Source organism: Sesamum indicum, linkage group LG3, assembly GCF_000512975.1.
Source record: "Sesamum indicum cultivar Zhongzhi No. 13 linkage group LG3, S_indicum_v1.0, whole genome shotgun sequence".
NCBI lineage: Eukaryota > Viridiplantae > Streptophyta > Magnoliopsida > Lamiales > Pedaliaceae > Sesamum > Sesamum indicum.
The window spans coordinates 2226950-2248522 of NC_026147.1; the positions used below are offsets into that span (position 1 = coordinate 2226950).

A 21573-nucleotide genomic window follows, 5' to 3' on the forward strand; every position below is an offset into this window, starting at 1 on the left:
ACTTACGTAATTATCTGTTTTATAAAGGAAAAAAAGGTTAATTACGCATAAAATCTATCTGAAAATGTAAAATTACACTTTACCTTGTAATTTTTCCTCGTTTGCCGAAACAACAACTGATCATCATAAAGTTGTAATTAATTGCTACTCTATTTTAATAATCTTTTTGTTTCTATATCTTAACAATTAATTATAATAATACATACTTTTTGTTGTAATTATCTGCAGTCCCCCTTAAAATATATAAGGGATAGTTCTATATACATTCCTCTTATTTACGATCTATTCACATAAATTATCTCTGTTTTTTTAAAAAAATTATATATACACTCACTAGAAATAATATAATTTACATAAATCACCCTTATAATTAGAAAATTACATATACATTCCCTAAAAATATCAATATTACTACACAAACTATTTCTTGATTTTTTATGTTAATATAATTTATGTAAATAAATCATAAATCAGGAGGTGCGGAAAAATAATTATTCATTTATATAATCGTTGCCATCTAACTCATAGAAAATCACTATAATTAATAAATATACAATGTTACGTGCGTCAACAAATTGAATACACACTCACCCAACCCCCAATAATATCATGTCTCTATACACTGCAAATAATACACACACACACACATATATATATATATAGAACCAAAAAAGCGAAGAAAAAATCAATTTATTTTATGTAATTGTCTAGCTTCCACTAGATTCGATAATATATCCAAAAAAATTTGATGACGAGACAACATTTGATTGATAGAACATTTGATGACAAGACAACCTCAACTAATATACATCATCTCTTTCATTACAAGAATAATATATATATATATATATATTTGTTGTTACAAAAATGAAAAGACAATATATATATATATATATATATATAGCATAGCTCACATCCTAGTCGCAAACGATATGTACCCTGTAACAGGCTCATATATGCACGAGTTTGTTAAGAACTAAAACCCTAATTATACGCTCATTGTAAGACATATACAGACCGAAATAATGGTTATAAATTCTTGAGTTGTGTAATAGATCGATCTGTAGTTGTATGAGTCTGTAAAAAAGTACAGATGTTGTCAGTCTATTGAAAAAGAAACACAGATTAAAATTATTAATCGAATCCATATTATTATTAATGGGATGGTATTGGAGTTTGAAGGCACAAGATTTGGTGGGGAATAATAATACAATATTGTCATAAGAGGAAATGTGAACTCAACAAAACTCTTCATAAGTTTCCCCAAACCAGAAATGTCAATGGAACAGACAAAGAGACCAATTCTGAGCAGCCCAATGTTAACTAAATCAGAAACATGGGTATCTTTCTGGTGTCAACTAAACATCTTTCTTAGTAATCCCAAGAACCCAACCAATCATGTACGGCCACGTGTCCCGAGATTTGGACATAAACACATAAAACTTTCATTAATTTAAACAAATGGGCTTTGCCCTAATTGCTTCCTTTCACAAAAGTGCCAAGAATTATTAGACAAATGGGGCCCTACTGATTTTAATTTTGGCTCCAACTGCTATTGTTGATAGCCTTTTTCTAACCAACCCCTATACCTGGTTTCCTTTTTAAGAGCCCCATATATGCTCTCCTTCTCACACTCAATCTTGATACAACTTGTGTGTAAATTTGTAGCTGTAATAATGTCGAACAAGAGAGGAAGAGACATTTCATCAAGAATGACAGAAGATGAGGTCAACTATCTCGTTTTGAGGTTGCAAGAATTGTTGCCTAATGATTCTAGTTCAAGCTGTAATACAAAGGTAACTTTCCTTCTTTTCTCCATCATTTACTAATCACTGCATTTGAATTGATGGATTCAAAGTCATAGATTTCAAATTCAGATACTTTAATTCATTCGGCTTTAAATTTGAACTACGTCTTGTTGAACATTGATGAATATTTCAACTTCTCTAATACAAAGTCATTTCAAATTCAAATCCATCAATCCAAACATAACCTAAGATTGATTTTGTTGCGACTCTTGAAATGATTTCTTCTGATGCAGCCCTCTACTTTAAATAAACCATCTTGGCCATGAAAAAGAAAAATGGACTTAATTTTAATATATACAAGGACATTGATGAGGGAAATTATATATATATATATATATACATATATACAGACGCACGCAATATTCCATATATTTCATACATATATATATTCGTCATAATCTGTATAAAATTCATGTAATATTTAAGAAACTATTCTATATACGAACGGGACATGCAGCAAATTAATACGACATGTAATATCAATTTGTAATAAAAAAAAATCCAAAGTGGTATATTAATATTAGGCGTTGTGGTTGCAAAAAAGGTTCACGGACAATGTATGTCTGCATGGTATTTGTAGGTCAGCACAAGTGTGAAATTATTGTCATTGGCTGATGAATGTGTGTGTGTTGGTAGGTATCAGCATCAAAGCTTATAAAGGAGACATGCAATTACATCAAGAAACTGCAGAAAGAATTGGATGATCTAAGTGACAGACTTTCTCAGCTTCTGGCTTCTGACCCCCCCCCCCAAATGAGGGTAATAAAGCAGTGGTTGGTTGTTGCTATAGCTAGGGTTTTGGCATTTACAAACATGTTTGTAAAGGTCTATTATATATATATATATGTAATGTAATGTATGTATATGCTTGTATTTTGGTACGTGTAATTCTAGGGCTCGCTTGGTACTTCTTTCAGGTGTAAATGCATTTTTTATCTCGTAATTTAATTGTCATTTTTATTTTTTTAATTTTTTAGAGTGGTAATTTAGTTCTGCATCTTTTTATTTTTTGTAATTTTAATCTTTTTATTTTTTTGGAGTTTACCCTTTAGCCGGTGGAGGTGAACTTCGACGAAGAAAGGATTCATTAAAATTACAAAGACAAAGGACCAAAATGCTATCCTAAAATGTTAAAAAAAAACAAAAATGCTTGCATAAATAAGTCAATAGGAACAGCAACACCAATTTTAAAAGGTCACGTGAGATCCACATGTATTTTTTTGGCTATAATTAAAAATCATGGTAAATATTGATTAAATTATTATAAAAATTAAAATTTTTGCTTCGATTTTTTTTAACTATCATTAATAATATTAATTTATTATAATTTTTAACTCGTAGTTATTTATAATGTAGCACAAATTTAATTTATTTGATAGTGAAGTTTGGTGAACTGAGAGGTCGAGTAAAGCATATGTATTTATTATGCAATTGTTGATTTGATATACATATATATCATGTTCCTTGTATTTATATATCTCTCAACAACATATTAATTATAATTCATAATGATTGGGTCATGTATATATATATATATATATATAATAGCATAGAACTACAGATGTATATAGCTCACCTAATATATATATATAAGCTAATGTATTTATTAGGTTTTTTTATTTTTAAATTATTTTAATTATTGTATATGTATGTCACTCACACACATACATACATATATATATATATATCCCACCTAATTATTAGAAAAAAAAATCATCAAGAGGGACCTAATTTGTCCCTTACTAAATCTTAATGGAATTTAAATAAAGAGATTATTATCCTCCCTTCCCTTGAAATTTGACGTAATTATACGTAAATCTTTTATAATTTAAAAAATTATATTTAGTACCCTTGAAATTTACTTCTATCTAATAAATAAGTCACATCGTCAGTTAAAATTCACTAAATTTGTTGATATTAATAAAAAATTTGCATGAAAATCGATATTTACCATCTAATGAAAATCGATACTTATTGCTGACTTATTGTATGTCAAACATATCCTTTGTGACTAAACTACCTTTATAACGTACGGTGAAGATATGCCTCATCACATGCATTAACGTATGAATTAGGGTAATTTTGATCATAAAAGAAATTTATTGACTTAAAATAAATTAGCAATAAGTCAATCAACGGTAAATATGAATTTCTATCTAATTTTTTGTTAATATTATCAAATTCAGTAAATTTTAACTAACAAATGAACTTATTTATTAGATGGAAGCATATTTTAAAGTACTAAATATATTTTTTTAAATCACATGAGAGTTACGTATAATTACACCAAATCTTAAGAAATGAGAATGTAATTATCCCTTAAATAAATTCTTCCTGATCAATTTTTTTTTTTTGCTAAAGGAATTCTACATTGTGTGGAAAAGGCTGCCAACCAGTATATCCATTATCAGCCAAAAAGATGATCTTTCTCTTTCAAATCTTGCAAATTGCAGTGACAAATCTGGTGGACTAGAGATACATAAATCCTAAAGCATAGAGCATTTAATGAGACACTATAAAAAAAAATTAAATTTTCGCTATGGTACAAATGACTGTGGCTTAAAAACTATGGTTATAAACTAATACTATTAATACAGTTTAATAAAATTAAAGTAAAAATGTAAATTTTTACCATAATTAATCAATATTCGTCATGATTTTTAGTTTTAGCTAAAACATTTTCCATGGTTTTTACCATTGCTAAAGTTTTTTACTATACTTGCAGAAACAATGGCTAATGGTCGTTATGAAGCCGTTGTTAATTTGTGTTTACCGCGATTTTCTTCTTTTGGCTTTACTGATAATTAATTAACTGTAGTGAAAAATTATATTTTTTCTAGTGAGGCTACACTGCTAATAAACTGATTTTTCCATGCAATATAAATGACCAATGTTTCAAAATTATGATGAATCAATACTATTAACCACAATTAGACAAAATCAATGCAAAAACTTAAATTTTTTATCATTGGCAACCAATATCTGCTATGATTTTTAGATATAATAATAAAAAAAAAATTGTTATGTTTTTAGCTGTGACTAATGTTTTGGCCTCATTTGCAGAAACAACGATTAATAGCTGTTGCGCAGTCATATTTAATCTGTATTTGCCTCTAATTTTTTTTTATTATAGTAATTAACTATCACGAAAATCATATAATACCAAATAATCATTTATCTTAAAAACATTTATAAATAAAGTTAGTGAAAAATAATTAAGAAAAATATTTTTACCCGTTGGATGTTTGAACAAGAATTCATTATAATAATTCACAAATAGTCGCAAAAAAAGTTCCTCGTTTTGATCATACCACAGAGAGGGCCGGCCTCGCCTCCGCCTCCGCCTCTGCCTCTGCCTCTACTTCTGCCTCGCCTGCTAAAACAACGACGAAATAATTCACCCAAAATCTATGCAAAATATCAGTTCACATTAAAGGGCAATTAATGAGATTTTATGAATGGCTGATAACTATATTTTGTCTACCGGCGTTGAAACAAGTCAAAGGTTAATAACTAACCTTAGCTTCGATAGTAGAGTATACCTGTACCAAAGTTTTATTATAAATTGACATTGCATCATGCTACGTTCTTTTCTTGCATATAAATCACATTTTAATTTATATTTAAGAAATATTTGACACATAAGGCAATATCGATTTTCAAGATAGGGTAAATTAAAGTCGTATTCTTAAAATTTGATATAATTATAAATATTTTTTTATTGTTGAATAAAACGAGCATATTCTGTTAAGTTTCTGTCCAATTTTTAAGGTGAATTGACGAAAATAAATTTTGGACTATAAACTATAATTTTATATATTTCTTAATTTTTTATAAATATTTTATGGATTAATATCACCTATGGATTATATACTTTACTCTTCCTCGGACTTTATTATATTTTTTCAAATATTTTTTTAGAAAAATTGAGAAAAAAGAAACAGATATTGTAAAGTAATAATTTCCACATCACCGTTGAAAGGCTACAAAATTATCTTCCATATGAAGGGGGACATTTGTTTTTTCGAAATAATGAGAAAGTATTTATAATTATATTAAATTTAAAAAGAGGTGATTATAATTTAGATACAGTAAAAGACTGAGCCTGTTGTGCAAGGGCCCTCAGATTTATCAGCTTAAACTATAAATAATCATATAATGATAAATTTCTTTTTGCTTTTGCAACTAATATGCTTTCTGTTTTTCTTTCTTCTAGCAACCACGAAAATTGATAATTATAACATGAGCCTTGTTGAAATATTTGTACATAAAAGACAGCAAATTACAAACAAAACACAGTGAGAAGAAGCTGTCTTTTTAATGGTTAATCAATTTTTTATTTAGTTAATAAATCTACTTTTAATCCTACTAATCAAACACTTAACCTCGATTTAAAATTGAAAAGTAGCAATTTTAGCACTAATGTTTTGAATTTTTTGCTACTAAAGAAAGATTTAAAACGAGAATTATCACAAGAGGAACATGTACATACCAATTCTTGAAAAACAACTAATATTTGTTATATATTAATGATCATACATGATAATGCAGGCCATCTATGAGAGTGAGGACAGAGAATTACAAAGCTACAAGCCCAGAAAACAGCATAATCATGTACATAGATCCTCAACTTTGAACATCTAAACTGCAGATGTTCATATTAGCAACACGGGAATTGCAGAACTCTGGCTGTCATAGGTTTATGAGTTCTCATGTTTACCGAAGAGCGGCATAAGTTGTTTCTCCAACTCCACCAAACTGGAACGCAAAGATAGGATATAACTATGCAAGTAGTTGGATAATCAAATCCATTTTCGGATTCAGCTGAAGAATAACTCGGTGCGGTTACTTACAGCTCATATTTGCGGAAAGCTTCACTTCGTTTTGCTTTGTATAGCTCGCTATCTTTAGGAATACTGGTCAAATTATTGCCTGTGATAATTATGTTATTGTCAACCGAAAACGTGAAATGGTTCAAGTGGTCTTGAGTCAAAAGTAATATGACGGGAAAAAAATAATAGAAGCGATGAAATCAACAGCATTACTCTTCTTCTAGTTTAAATCGTAATCAACATTATAATTAACTCTATTCCTGCACAAGCAAAACAAAATACGATAGTGCATAGAATTTCCTGAAAATAAACCATAATACCAATGTGGAAAGTAGTGGAATAAAGTGAAGTTGTAATTCTATTATATCAATGTATGTTTTCAAAGTTCGCGGACACAGTACATGCATTCAGACGAACAATTTAAGATAGCAACCCCCAATAACTAAAAAACAATTAGAAGCGGAAACAGCGAAAGCTCATGCATCCTGAGTTGTTAAAAATCTTACATGATCTGCATAATGGTTCAACCTTATATGGTTTTGGCCATTTCTTGACAAAATAAAGCAGTTTATTGGAAATTATGATTGCAGAAACTGAGCTAAATAACTTCAAACTATCATTTTAGGCACATATATTAATCACAAGTTCACAGTATTTTATTGTCATAAGGCAAGTGGAGTTACCACTACAATGAGGTGAGCCAGGGGGTTTTACTTCAACACTCTGATCAACCTTAGGAGGAGGTAATTTTGCAACAATCAATCCCTGTTTTATTTGATAGGGAAAGTCTAAGAGTCAATCTTCAGACTTTAAAGCTACAAAGTAGTTAAAAAATTGACGAGTATGATATCACACACAAAAATCAAACATAGCAGTAAAACAAAGAGGCCAAAACCAAATAAGTCAGAAAACTACATAGGATTATAATAGTAGATATCTCAACAAGATGGAGGAATACCATATAGCCTTCTGGGCCAAAACATGTCTTGAACTGATATGAGACTGTGAGATCAACCTATATCTTTTCACAAAATTATGTGGGCTGTTGATACACCACATCAACGATCTACAAGCATTCTTCAAGGCTACACTGTATTGCAGTAATATTGTTTATGCATCTTACACAACCGGCAACCTGCAAATTTTGTTGACAGAGTATTTGGAACATTCCCGGTCCATTTGGTTCTATTTTTGGCAATTTTGAGGAAATGTTTGAAGAAAATGAAAAATGTAAGTATGCTAGTTCTAGACGAGACATCTCCTATTGATTATTGAATATGTCGATTAATGCATGTTTTGTTTCACTAGTAGTGTCACATCAAACGTTTATATTATTATATCTTGTATTAGTATAATGATCGAAAGATGTAAATAAAAACATAAATATATTTTTAGTTTATCATAATGATTTGATATGCTGCATAAAGATATACATATAGAATATATTACAACTGAAAAATATATTTATATATGCAGTAATACATTTTGGGGGATGCGAATGGAAATTGTTTCCAGGAGAAAGAAACAAACAGGCTAAGTTAACTCTAGAGTGATGCAGAGTAGTCAGAGTTAAATCATGAGAATCCTAACTCATGACACATTGCTCAAAGCAGAGTCTTTAACACTACACGCGAAATGGTGTAAAAGGTCAACCAGGAATCTGCGCAGTTCTTCATTTTTGCTTTTATTTCTACAACACAGAGATCAATCTAAAGTGGACCTATATCTTGAAATTAAAAGTTGGTACAACAACAATATGCATCTCAGTCGTGCTACAATATCTTCTCTTGTTAGCACGCTTGCCCAAAGCCCTTATTTCTATTTCTTAAATCCCAAAATAATACAAAATTCCATTATATATATGTAAAAAATACCACAAGCTTGATGCACAAGAGATAACCACCTCCAAGAATGTAACATAAGAAACAAAATAGTTTCTAAAAATGAGTCAGGGGAATATGTCCAATTTCATGTTTTAGAGCACTAGACAAACTTAGAAGATCATACTTTGCTCAACAGAATAAACTGCCAGGAAAATAGAGATGGAGGAGACATGATAAAGAACTCGTATATCAGAAGCTCTGAAAGAGTCAACTAACATTGAAAACCACTGATACGAGCAGAAGTTAGAACTCCTGGACTAGAGTGTTACAAGAAGTTTCTTAAGGAAATGCAATAAACATCTAACAATGAGTATGCTTGAATCCTATATTAAGCAAAAGAAGACCGCACTGATTCCATTAAACTAGTATACATTTTCTGTTACCGTTATGCAATACTACAATTTCTTGAACATGCAACCATCATCAACAAATATTACAAGCACTTCAAAGGGAAAAAAAAAAGTAGGAAAGGGAACAGTAGGATTCAAAATTTAGCCCACACCTTATAACTATGTTGCATAGTGACACAATGATCCAAATGTAAAACGCCACTCGTAGCAGATAAACTGAATCTGAGAGAAAAGAAAGAGGGCAACCCCACTAGTCCGCTAAATCTCTTAATAAGATTGGGACTTATGAAAACAGTCTTCTACAAACAATTTGCCAGTCAATGTTGTCCGCACAGCTAACCAGATTCTTTATAAGCCCATTACAAGTATGATCAGCAAAACAAGTTAAACCATAGACAGTAAAGTTCCATTTGACTTTTGTCATAAATGGATGAATGGAACTCCAAACCAAATGATGCTCTAGAATATATGTACATTACTCTTCTAATTTGTCATGTTAAGAGTTCTTATTGATATGTTTATTCCTACAATATGAAGGTGCATCCCATATACAGTGACAACTAGTCCAACGTCATCATCATCGTCCTCCATCTCTTCTACAATTCGCGTCAACCACAAATTTGGAACAAACAAGAAATGGCATTTTCTCAACCTTAGGTATTCCAATACCATCATGAGGCTGGTCCACCAACCCAAATTCAAAACTCAGATTTGTTCCAATTACATATAACAATTCGCAAGTAACTCAAACAAGTCAAAATAAAGCTAAGCACCTTAACAAGTAAAACCACATAACTAGAAAGTATAATAAATTCCAAAAAGACAATAAAAAAGAATAATAATGAAATCACCTGTTTTTCCTTTCGCTTCAAGATTTTCACATGGCATTTCTTGATATAGTGCATCAAATGGTAGCGTGAATGCCTGGAGTACAAGTGGTCTCTGATTTCAGGGTTCGCGGTTAACCAATCAACGACGTCTTTGGATGTAATCACCTCATCCGTGTTCAGTGATTCCAGCCAAGAATACACCGGAAGCCACTGGTCAGTGCGCTGGAATCTATGATCATAAACTCTTTCCTGCTCATCAACAAACCAAAAGTCAATAATAAAGAGGTATAACCCGGAACTGGGAAATGGAAAACGGAGATTGAAATACTATTCTAAAATTTTATAGCGAAATCACCATGGATTGCTGATCGCTGTTCAGCATCTTGGAAGTTTCCGGAAATTAAACCTTGGGGCCGCGGCGAGGGGTGGTGGCGGGGGCGAAGCGAGGTTCGTCCTGGTGAAGCAGGCAATTTTCACTTAATAGTAAAAAACTTCAGTTTAGTCCTCGAATTTTGGCTAATTTCAAATCAGGAGATAGAAGGGGAGAACAAAAACAAAAGCTAGTTTGTATTTTCTTCAAATGCGATTTGCTTAAAAGTAAGTCGTGCTTTCAAATGCAAGATCCCTTTTTCTTAGAAAGAAGAAACAAAAGTGATTATTCGAAGGGGTCGAACAACAAATTATATTTATTATATTAAATAAATATAATTATATTGCCTTAGGGGATGGTTAGGGCCCCTGTCAATACCCTTTGTTTAACGATAAATATTTATAATTATATTAAATCTCATAATGTAATTTATTAATTTTAATAGATCAGTTTATCCCAAAAAAATTCTTGGACATAATATTTGCTCTACTTTTACCATCAAGTTCAAACTTGTGCGACTAATTCAAGAATCAAGATATCCTCGTTATTAGAAAAAAAGTTACTATTGGCTACAATATTAGTGTTTATGGCTAAAGGTCATAGTAAATGACTACTATTAACTACGGTTAAATAAAATTGGTACAAAAAAAAATAATAGTGTTTGATTTGTTTTTTGAATGTTTTATTGTGATTTATGGTGACAAAGAGAGAAAACAAGATAAAAATAAGCATGTGTTAGAGATAATATGTATGTTTTAATTTATTTTTGGAGATAATTTAAAATACGTATTGTATGTTTAATGTTGTGTTTTGGGAGACAAAAATTACTATTCATTGCCAAATTATGTGTTTTTGTATATATTTATGTATATGTGTGTGTATATATATATGTATATATTTATGCTAAAACAGCTAAAAACACACAGATAAACTGTTTCTGTATGATAGAAAACATTGGGTATGTTTTGACTCATCCGACAGATAACTTGAAAATGAAAACAAACATAGTGTACATTTTTCTACCATAAAAAATTTATTTGCCACGATTAAAAGTTTAGTCAAAATATTTGCCATAAATTTTAGTCATGACAAATGTTTTAGTTATTCACAAAAATTACGACCAATAACTATTACATCGTCGTGATCAATAACTATTTACTAAATATATTTATTATTAACCTATATCAATTAACTTTGATTACATGTTATAATTCTTTTAATGAGTTCATGGGGAGTGATTTTGAAAGTTATGATAGTGCTAAAGTCTTATTAATTTATGGTCCTCAACAACCATTGACTTACCACTCAACCAGACATCATGTGGCCTGAAACTTCCAAGACCCTTCAACGATATCTTCCATGATCATCGACACAATTGATTATTCATAAAGGTTTCTCTAGTTACAAATTATTATTGCAGCTCAAATTCAACATCCTGCTTCGTCGTGTCATCAAAATCATCCCGACTCATCTGCAATCCACTTGCCATGAAATCGATGAACGATGCCGATCCAAAGACAAGCCTCCTCGGGGAAGAAGGCGTAGCGCTATCAACATTCCGCAGACGGAACAAGATCCTAATCCTCGCTTTCTTACTATTCAGCGTCAGCTTAACAGTAGTTATAGCTGTCTTAATCGTCTATCTCGTACGCAACGAGAGTTCAAGGTCCGGTAAGTCAACCCTCTTCAATCCTGCACTCCAAGCATTCTGTTTCGTCAGTTACAATAGACCTTCGTGTATAAAAACCTTCAATCCCATCATAAGTGGGAAATCCATCTCCGACCCGAATCAGATTTTCATTTTGTCCCTCCAACATGCGATCAAAGAACTCGAGAACGTCATCCCACTAGTCCAATCAAACACCACTCAAATTCGCGAGGGTAATGATCAAACCGTCGCTGCCTTCAAGAACTGCTCGACGTCGCTGCCTGATGCGCTGAGTCAAATCAGAGACACCCTGGGGAAAATGCGGGCCAACCCGTTTGTTGAAGCGCAGAGTGACGAGCAGAGGGCTGAGATGATGAGCCGGATCACGACGGTGGAGGAGAATCTAGGGTCATGTATTGAAGATTTGGCGACGGTAGAAGCGACGGATGTGAGGGAAGTGAGGGCGAAGGTGTTTGATGTGAAGGCGTACGTAAACAGCGGCGGAGATTTTGTCCTCGGGTTCGACGAGGTTCTTCAGATGTTGTGGAGTTATAAGGTTGGTGATAGGGGATTGGTTCTTGAGAGTCTCTTCGATATATCTATGTGTGGGTTGCAGTTGATTTTTGTGTTTTTCTTATTTTTAGCGCTGTTTAGAACTCGTTAGAATGCGTTATAATTAATTGATTAAGTTTGGATAAATGTAATTTTCATTAATAAGTAAAGAGATATAATACAACAATACTCATTTTCAGGCGATATCCTCAGCAGGTCCGGGAATGCGCCACAATCGGTATAATGCATAATCTTTCCATCAAATTAAAAATTCTTTTTGTAGTAGTGGTATGTAAAATAAAAATGAACCCATTTGCCGTTGAAAACAAGGAATTTGATGTGTGTGTTAATTCGATAATAAATGAAAACTTTGTATACAAAACACAAATATATGGTAACACATATCAAAGGAGTTTAGAGAGGTATATTTTTTCATTTTAAAAAATGCATGAGGATAAATTATTATATTTTAAAAAACACAGGAAGGTAAATTACTACAAAAAGTTCAATAAAGACATAATTTGCTCATTTACAATGTTACAAGAAAGTTGCTTGCATTTTTTTGGACAAAATGCATAAACCCCCCTGTGTTTTAAAAAGTATGCAAAACAAAAAAACCCTCCTATAAGAATAAGCTAAAAGCTCTCTTGTATTTTGTAAAACTCGGTTCAATCGCCCTCTCTCCGTTAAATCCAACTAGCGGTGTTAATTTTCTAGAAAATGATCGTTATACCCTTACTTAATATATATTATTTCTTATTTTAATGACCATTGGATCTTCTTTGATCAATGTTGATTCTTAAATCTATGCAATTAATCTCAACCATTAGATTTTTAAAAAAATAAAAGGTCTAGATTACTAAAGGAAGGAGTGTTTATTGCTGAATTTTACAAAGTACAAGGGGACTTTTAACCTATTCTCATAATGAAAGAATTTTTGTTGCAGACTTTGTAAAACAATGGGGAATTTTATGCCTTTTATCCCATTCTTTTTCTATATCAAAGTGGTATTTATTGTTTTTTGGTGTACCAAAATATTTTGCACTCATTTCAGAGTAGTCAGAGTAAAAGTATATATATATATATATATTTTGAGGTGAAATGTGGCATTTATTTGCTATATCTTATTACAGTCATAATTTTGTTACATATTTTTATTACGGATACATTCAAAGTGCATGTAGAAAAAGTTCCAACAAATAATTAGGATTATTTTTGTTTTTTTTTCTGTCCAAATCAATCAACATAATGGTATGGGAATTGGGATAGGCTTTGTGAAAATGGACCACGTTTTTCTATCATATCATTGATTTGGGATGGCAAGGGGTGGATTTGAATGGATTTATCGAAATTTAGAACCCGTCTCATCAAGAAAATTTTGGATTTCGTTAAAGATTTTTTGAAACGGACCCGATAAACTTTGTTAATATTTTTAAAATATTAAGAAAATATATTTTTTTAAAAAATAATACTATCATAACTTTATAAATACATGAACAATAATATTATTAAAAAATTAATATTTTTTTAAAAATTTATACGTATACATTTTAAGCATTGAAATATAAACACTAAAATGTTTATAAACTATTTATATCATTATTTTATTTTATAAAAATATTAAATTTATGTATTATATATAAATATAAATAAATTATACATATTTTGTAATATATACAAAAATTAAAGTAACTAAAAACTTTGATAGTTTCAAAAGTGCCATTGTCCCTAGGCCCCAACAATACGTCTTCTTCTGAAAATATAATTAATTATTACAAAAAATAATAATTAAAATTAAATGATAAGAATATACCAAGCACGATTTAGTCAGCAAACACGTCTTCCATTTAATTTTTCAATCACGACAATCATCAACAAGTACAATCCTCGCGTTTCCACTTTCCCCTTGGATCAACGAAAACCCATCATCATCATCATCCATGGAATCGATCAACTTCATCAAAGGCTACGGCAAAGTAAACTCCTTAGACGACCACCCCAATCCTCCGGCCAACCACCACCGCCGCCGCTTCAGAATCATCGCCGTCTCTCTCGCTGTCTTCCTGACCCTCATCATCGCCTTGCTCGTCGCGGCCCTCATCCACGAGTGCGCCACGGAGTCAGATGAACCCGAGCCGTCCCAACTCGCCGCCAACCCGGCCGAGCCGCTCCAGACTCCCCTCAATTCCCCGCCCTCCAACAACCCTTTGCGCTTCTTCAACCTCTCTCTCCACGCCAGTGAGCTCGAGGTATCGAGCCTAAAAAATCTACTCACTGAGCCGACGGCCGAGCCGGCCATGAAGGACTGCGCCGAGCTGTTCGACGACGCGGCGAGTCAACTACGGAGGTCGGCCGAGTTGATCTGTGTCGGCAGTGGGGAGAAGGCGTTGACTGAGATGAAGATCAGCGATTTGCAGACGTGGATCAGCGCTGCCATGACTGATCAGGAAACGTGCCTTGATGGGCTCGCGGAGACAGGATCGACGGCCCTGGATGAGTTCAAGTTGAAGGTGCAGAAGTCGCAGGAGTACATGAGCAACACCTTAGCAGTTCTCAATAATATTCAAAGCCTTTTCGACAAGTTTGGCCTCACAATGCCCTAATCAAGCAACCAATCGAGAGTTGACGTTTGTCATTTGCTTTTCCGTTTTGTATTATTGTGTGTTATTATGATTGTGTATATGTACTAAAAAATTACTATACTTATTTTTACAAACTACATGAACTCTCAACATTCTCTCTTCTCTCTCACACACTAGCACACCATATCTTACACACACAAAAATTCTAGACACCATGCAAACGACCGGCAATGGACGAGGGACATCGGTCGGCGAGGAGGATGATGAAGACGACGGGGGTCGTGGGAAGAAGGACTGTCGCGATACTATTTGTGAAAAACAGGTGCTGATTTGTGAGGAAGATGAAGAGTCGCTAGCGAAAAGCAATGTTTTGATGACGATTGAGGCTTCTCTAGGCGTTACAGAGATCGGGGATGAACTTCAGACGAGGAAAGACCCAACTTTGGATGGAGACGAGGATGATTTAATGCACCGCCCCCCAATTAGGGTTTGACGGCGCACATGAGAACGATGTCAATGGAGGACAGCAATCACCGGCATTTAACATTCAGAAATTCTTGCGCCTCGCCCATTCAATCATCAATGTCGGCAACGAGACTGGAAAGGCGGCGCTGGCGATTTAACGTTGCTCTATCTATAAAGGAGTAGAACTCCTTATTATGGCTTTTTTAGAAATTTTAGGGAGGTACCTCTCTCCGCTGTAACTATTTTTGTGTATTTTAATATAAAAGTACTGGGGATTTTGAAAAACTCCCCCACCTCTAGGTGGTTTTTCTAAAAAAAAAAAAAAAAGTCCAAATTGTGTGCATGCTGGGGTATCAATGAGAGAATTTGCCCACCAACGCTAACTTGAGATGTCCCCAGTTTATGCAATTATTATTTTCTTAATGTGTCTACTGATTTTCCAAAATGTATCACAAATTTTTTAATGCATATTCAATTTTTCTAAATTCTTCTAAAATAAATTGACAGACATTAAAATTAATTCTTTTTATTACATAAAAATTATTCATTATTGTGATTGTTTTAAATTTAAATTTTACTGTAATAAATTTAGGACGTTTGCAATTTGTGATGTTGGAAAGTCTTTTCTCTCTTTTAGTCCATTTAATATAAATATTATATATAAAGAGATGATATTATGTATTTTATTTATAAAAAAAATTGATACACACAATCCATAAACGATTTACAATAGAAAATTCCATTCGGAATTCAACTCGATCAACGAGTTGTACATAGTGTGTAAAACATGAAGAACACGAAGAACAACTCCAACCCACCTATACATATACCGAACAGGTTTTCAAGATTAATAATACCCCAATCAGCACTACCATTGACGATCCAGAACATCTGCAGAACATCCGCGAATCGCAGCAGAAAATCTCTGCCGCCGTTCAAATACGCCTTCACCCCAAGCACCGTCGCCCTCACTTCATTCCCATCCGTCGCTTCAGCCGTCGCCAAATCATTAATGCAGGACTCCAGGTTCTCCTCCGCCACTGTGATCCAGTACATCATATCAGCCCTCTGTTCGTCGCTCTGCGCCTCCACAAACGGATTGCCCCGCATTTTCCCCAGAGTGTCTCTAATTTGACTCAACGCATCGTGCAGTGAAGTGGAGCAGTTCTTGAATGTATCGACGGTTTCCTTACCGTCGGGAATTGGGACAGTGTTTGATGGGAGCAACGGAATGACGTTTTCGAGTTCTTTGACTGCTTTTTGAAGGGAGAGTGTGAAAATCTGATTTGGGTCGGAGACGGATTTGGCGCTGATGATGGGATTAAATGTTTTTATACACGACGAGGCATTGGAAGCGACCAAACAGAATGCTTGGAGTGCTGGATTGAGGGGGGTTGGCTGATCTTTGGACATTGATGAATCTTCGCTGCGTACGAGGTAGATGATTAAGGAAGCTATAGCTACGGTTAGGCAGACAAAGAAGAGAGAGAAACTGAAAATTAGGATCTTTTTTAGTCTGCGAAAGGTTAATAAAGATTCGTTTTTGTCCACGACAAGACTCGTCTTGGAATTGGTATCGTTCATCGATTTCATAACAAGTGAACAACAAATAAGCTCAAGGAGAATGTCACGACAACGATGAAGTGGGGCGAATTTGATTTGATCATCAGTGGCAATAATTGATAAGTGGAAATGCCATGTAAAATAGTCAATCTTGTTTGTGGAGATGACGACTGAAGAAAACGTTGGAGGGTCTGGCTGGGAAGTTTCGCGTCACGCCATGTTTGGTTGACTTGTCTGATTGAATGGTAAGTCAATGGTTGTTTGAGGGCCATAACTTAGTTAGACTTTAGCACTATCATAAATGACAATATTAAATCCATTAAAACACTATAATAATGGTTTAATTGAGTTCATCTTTTTAATCATTTTAGCAAATGTTGACTATTCTTAATTTTAAAAAAATTCTTACTCCAATCAGATTTGGCCAAACAAAATAAATTACAGAGCAAGTAAATCGCATTTACTATGTAATTGGTCATTTTTTCTAAATTGTACATCAATTACAAAAACAGTGTATTGCACTTGTCATATAATTGATTCAAAATTCAATTGAACTGAATTCGAGTTAGAATTTCTCAATTATCAATTGTATATTTATGTGGGAAAAGTATTATTTTAGTCCTCTAAGTATGTCTAATTTTAATTTTAGTCCGATAACTATGTTCATTTTTGTTTAGATCCAATAACTTACGAAATTGCTTACTTAATTTTAGTCCGATAACTATGTTCATTTTTGTTTAGATCCAATAACTTACGAAATTGCTTACTTTTAGTCATCTGACAGATTTTTGGACAATTTTACCCCTATGCAACTTTTGAAAGGCAGTTTTAGTCCATATACACTCATAAGGGTAAAATTGTTCGAAAATCTGCCAGAGAACTAAAAGTAAGCAATTTCGTAAGTTACTAGACCTAGACAAAAATGGACATAGTTATTGGACTAAAATTAAATTTAGGCATATTTAACAAACTAAAATAATACTTTTCCCTATTTATGCGACTAAAATTGCAATTTCTTCTATCATTACGTATGGGTAACTGAAACAAGGAAATAGTTTTTAAACATAATCACAGCAAGTAGGGATGGGCTATTCAAAATGTAAATAACGACTCTAACATATCACTTATAATTCAAATCGACAAATTTTCAATATGAGAAAACTTCGAACAAAATATTGCATCATTTTGTGCGCCAGAACAAGAAGTAGAGCAAGGCCAAGAACAGATACAATCCAGAATAGAGACAAACCAAAAACGTGTAATCAAAGTTGTGATCAAAGTTGTAATAAAAGAGATTAATATACGAGTACTCATCATCGTACTCATAAAAGGGATTGTAGAAATCGAAAAGGATGGTGTCTCTCCTCTGTAATAACCAAATGCTGTTAACCATGTACTTCTTCGCTTTCTCCACTCCAAATTTCACTTCCTCCACTCTACTCTTCTCTTCACCCTCCACCACATTATCAATCTCCTCCAATGCCAAGAAACACTTAGAAGCATTGGATCTTGCAGCCAGTGTCCAAGCATTCATGTTGTCCATCTCCTCATAAGTCAACAACCCGACATCAGCGTCAACGCCCAACGTGCCCAACGACTTCTTCAGACGACTAGACGAGTCCTGCACCCGTGCTAGACACTCGAACAACCTTGACCGCACCAAAGAATTGTTCGCGGCGGACGATAAAGCTCTAGGTATAGAAACAGTAGAGATGTTCTCAAGCTCATTGATGGCAACCTGAAGGGAAGTGGAGAATATCGGGCCGGGGGTGGACTTGAGGACCGTGCAGTTTATGATGGAGGACATAGAGTCGTAGCACAGTTCGGGGTACCTCGTCAGATGACAGTAATATCGCCTGGAGCGAGATAGGTATGCATTGCGCAATTCGTTTCTTCTGTTTTTGTGTATGGAAAACAATGTCATGGAACTTATAATGAGAACAACAAAAATTAGCAAGGAGGAGATGGTTTTCTTTAGGTTCTTGTTTCTTGTGTGTTTGGGTGGAGGGGGTAGTTGTTGATCATGATCAAGAAGGGTTTGTTTGATGGAAATGGAGAAGGTTTCATTGTCTGAATCCATGTGGGATTTTGGGTTCGGCTAATGTGTGGAGTATGTGTATGCAAGAAAATTGGAAATGATTTTTTGTAGAATGTGGAGATGCACGAAAGCTGAGAGGTGTGGGGTTGGAGAACGACAGTCCACAGCGGCGGCCGAGTTGACAAAGTATGTCTTTTCCTCGTTGTTATCCCACCCCACCCCACCCCACCCCCCCCAAAAAAAAAAGAAAAAGTATTTTTAATTCATTGCATATTGAATTTTTCGAAAATAATTTCATATCATAAAAAGTCTGATTTCAGTCCTTTGTCAACTTCTTTAGTAAATTCATGGAGAAAAAGATCGGTTTCCAGTAATGTTACCCTTATTCATATAATTTGCACGTGATTTTTCATCTTAATTTTTGAATGAAAATTAATGTCTAGTTAGAGGATTGAAAGTGATAATTTTCTAAAGTTATAGGACTATTTTCAAAATCTCATTAGTAAAATGACTAAAAGTGTATATTGCTTAAGTATGATTTTTCTATCATATTTTTATGTTACGTGTGTTAATATATATCATACCAATGAGTGATTGGTGTGTATTTTTATTTTTTTTATTATAAATAAGTTAGATTATTAAATAAAAAGATGATTGCAGGTAATGTACGCATAAATATAACATCAATGCCTAATAATGATGTGGGTAGAAGATATTTTACCTGGATAAACAGATTTCCCGTCAAATTTAGGGATGGTAATTGATGAAAAATTCTTACAAAAATCAGATTTATCGAATCTAACTAATTTAAGGATAGTGATTGATCACTTTTCTTAAACTGTAAAAACCAATCATATAAAATTATTATACTGATTATATAATTAGTTTAAATTTGATCAAGCTCGATCTAAAATTTTTTATAATTGAGTTGGATAAAGTGGGTGTGCACCCTCAACCTAGAATTAGGTCCATATTCGAGGATGAGTATTAATTTTCTAAACCTTGTCGAGTCCGGTACAAATCTTGGAGTTGAGTTCTTTTTTCCAAAATTCGTCCCGATTAAATTATATTAATTTATCTAAAATCTAAGTTTTAATTTAATAATACATTTTTTTTTAAAAAAATTATATTTTAGCAATATCAATAGTTTGTTAGATATTTATAAATAATAAAGTACTTTTCAGGGTGAATTTTAAATTTTATAAGACTAAGATGTGGCGGGACAGGGCGACTTGGAAGTCTGTCCATGATAGACCTTATGTCTAAGTTATGATTCTTATTCGGTTTTAAATGGATTTTGTATGTTCAATTTTTTATTAGTTATTATAAAAAAGATGGTATTTTGGGCGGGTTTTTGAACGGTATTCTTTTTACTTTGGAACGATTTGAAGAATACAGAACTTAACAGGACATTGGAACGGATAGAAATCCGTCTGTACAGTTGGCATTACAAAAATTTAAGAACGATTTACAGAAAACCGTTCCAACTTAGGACAGTAATTGTATCAATCGTTGAAAATCGTTCCTAATGGCTTGTCCCGAGGCCGCCTTTGCAACATCCTCAAATGTTAAATTGTACAATTGTTGTCATGTGTCTTATTAGTGGTTGGATGTACTTCATGTGGTGAATAATTGTGATACACTCTAACTTGGTTGTTGAATGGAGACGAACGATGGAGATGGTTGTGAATGATTGTGACATACTTTTATTTGATTGTCCTCAGAGTTTAAGTATGAAGTCGATTATATGCGAATGCTGAATTGAGATGAAAAGATGGTTTACCTAACCTAGGGCATATTTAATGATTTATGATAATGTGACTGGAGTCGAGCTATGTGCTATCATGAATTAACGGAGATGATGTGTTATCATATGACCTTTGTGCCGTGTGATATGATAGATGATTTAATATCATAAGAACTGTCTGTTGTGTGATATGATGGATGATGTAATATCATACGAACTGTGTGTTGCGTAATATCGAGAAAAAAAGAGGAGATGATGTGATGGAGATGATGATTGTCAGTAAAACCATTGAATATATTCCAGCTAAACTAGATAGAGCCCTAAGAAAATAAACTATAACTAAGAAAATAAATGATAATGATGTGTGTATTATGTTGTGATTGATGCTTGATTTTGGTATTGGTTTTGTATGATTATTGGTATTGATTGCTTCGTGATTACATAACAAATATTGATTGATTGGTGTTGAATGAAATTAGTCTTCGATTATATGTACTCATATGTATCTATATAGGCTAATTAGTATGCTTACTGAGTTGGCAACTCATACCATGCCATGTATTTTTTCAGGAGATAGATCACAAGCTAATTGTTAGCCCTATAAGGGGTTAGCATTGCCATCTTGAGTCGGGAGCTCTAGCAACATAGATACAAGAATATTAATAGCTAGAAACTCTAATTTTGTCCTTTTCATATGCTACAGTGAAGAATATTTTACCAAGATTTTGATGAAGTATTTAATTGCTCAAGGTATATACAAAATATTAATTATATCATTTGTCTTATCGGGTTAAATGTGAGTTTGTTATGAGATCGAATGGGATAATCGTTGGGGAGTGTCACATGCCTAGTCCCTCTTTTGAGGTCTGTGTTCTCTTAGTGGTGCATCTCTTGAAAACGGTGGG

At 33.3% G+C, this 21573-nt stretch overlaps 2 protein-coding genes across 2 annotated transcripts; one reads left to right on the forward strand and one right to left on the reverse strand.

Moving 5' to 3' along the window:
* LOC105157031 lies at window positions 6260-10267 on the reverse strand. The gene is made up of 5 exons (XM_011073325.2): window positions 10059-10267; window positions 9725-9952; window positions 7324-7405; window positions 6662-6740; window positions 6260-6566 (listed from the first exon to the last, which is right to left on the reverse strand). Exons 1-5 carry the CDS (start codon window positions 10083-10085, stop codon window positions 6509-6511), a joined length of 474 nt encoding a protein of 157 aa, XP_011071627.1. The 5' UTR covers window positions 10086-10267; the 3' UTR covers window positions 6260-6508.
* On the forward strand, window positions 14010-15590 carry LOC105157086 (pectinesterase 1). Its single transcript, XM_011073380.2, has one exon. It carries the CDS (start codon window positions 14214-14216, stop codon window positions 14874-14876), a length of 663 nt encoding a protein of 220 aa, XP_011071682.1. The 5' UTR covers window positions 14010-14213; the 3' UTR covers window positions 14877-15590.

What these genes read in the sequence shown, in the direction of transcription:
- LOC105157031 (XM_011073325.2), bottom strand. Translation starts at nt 10,085, where the DNA reads ATGCTGAACAGCGATCAGCAATCCATG. An exon ending in ACAGCGATCAGCAATCCATG is followed by an intron (nt 9,953 to 10,058) that starts GTGATTTCGCTA and finishes GTTGATGAGCAG; the next exon opens with GAAAGAGTTTATGATCATAG. An exon ending in TGAAGCGAAAGGAAAAACAG is followed by an intron (nt 7,406 to 9,724) that starts GTGATTTCATTA and finishes CAAATAAAACAG; the next exon opens with GGATTGATTGTTGCAAAATT.
- LOC105157086 (XM_011073380.2), top strand. Translation starts at nt 14,214, where the DNA reads ATGGAATCGATCAACTTCATCAAAGGCTACGGCAAAGTAAACTCCTTA.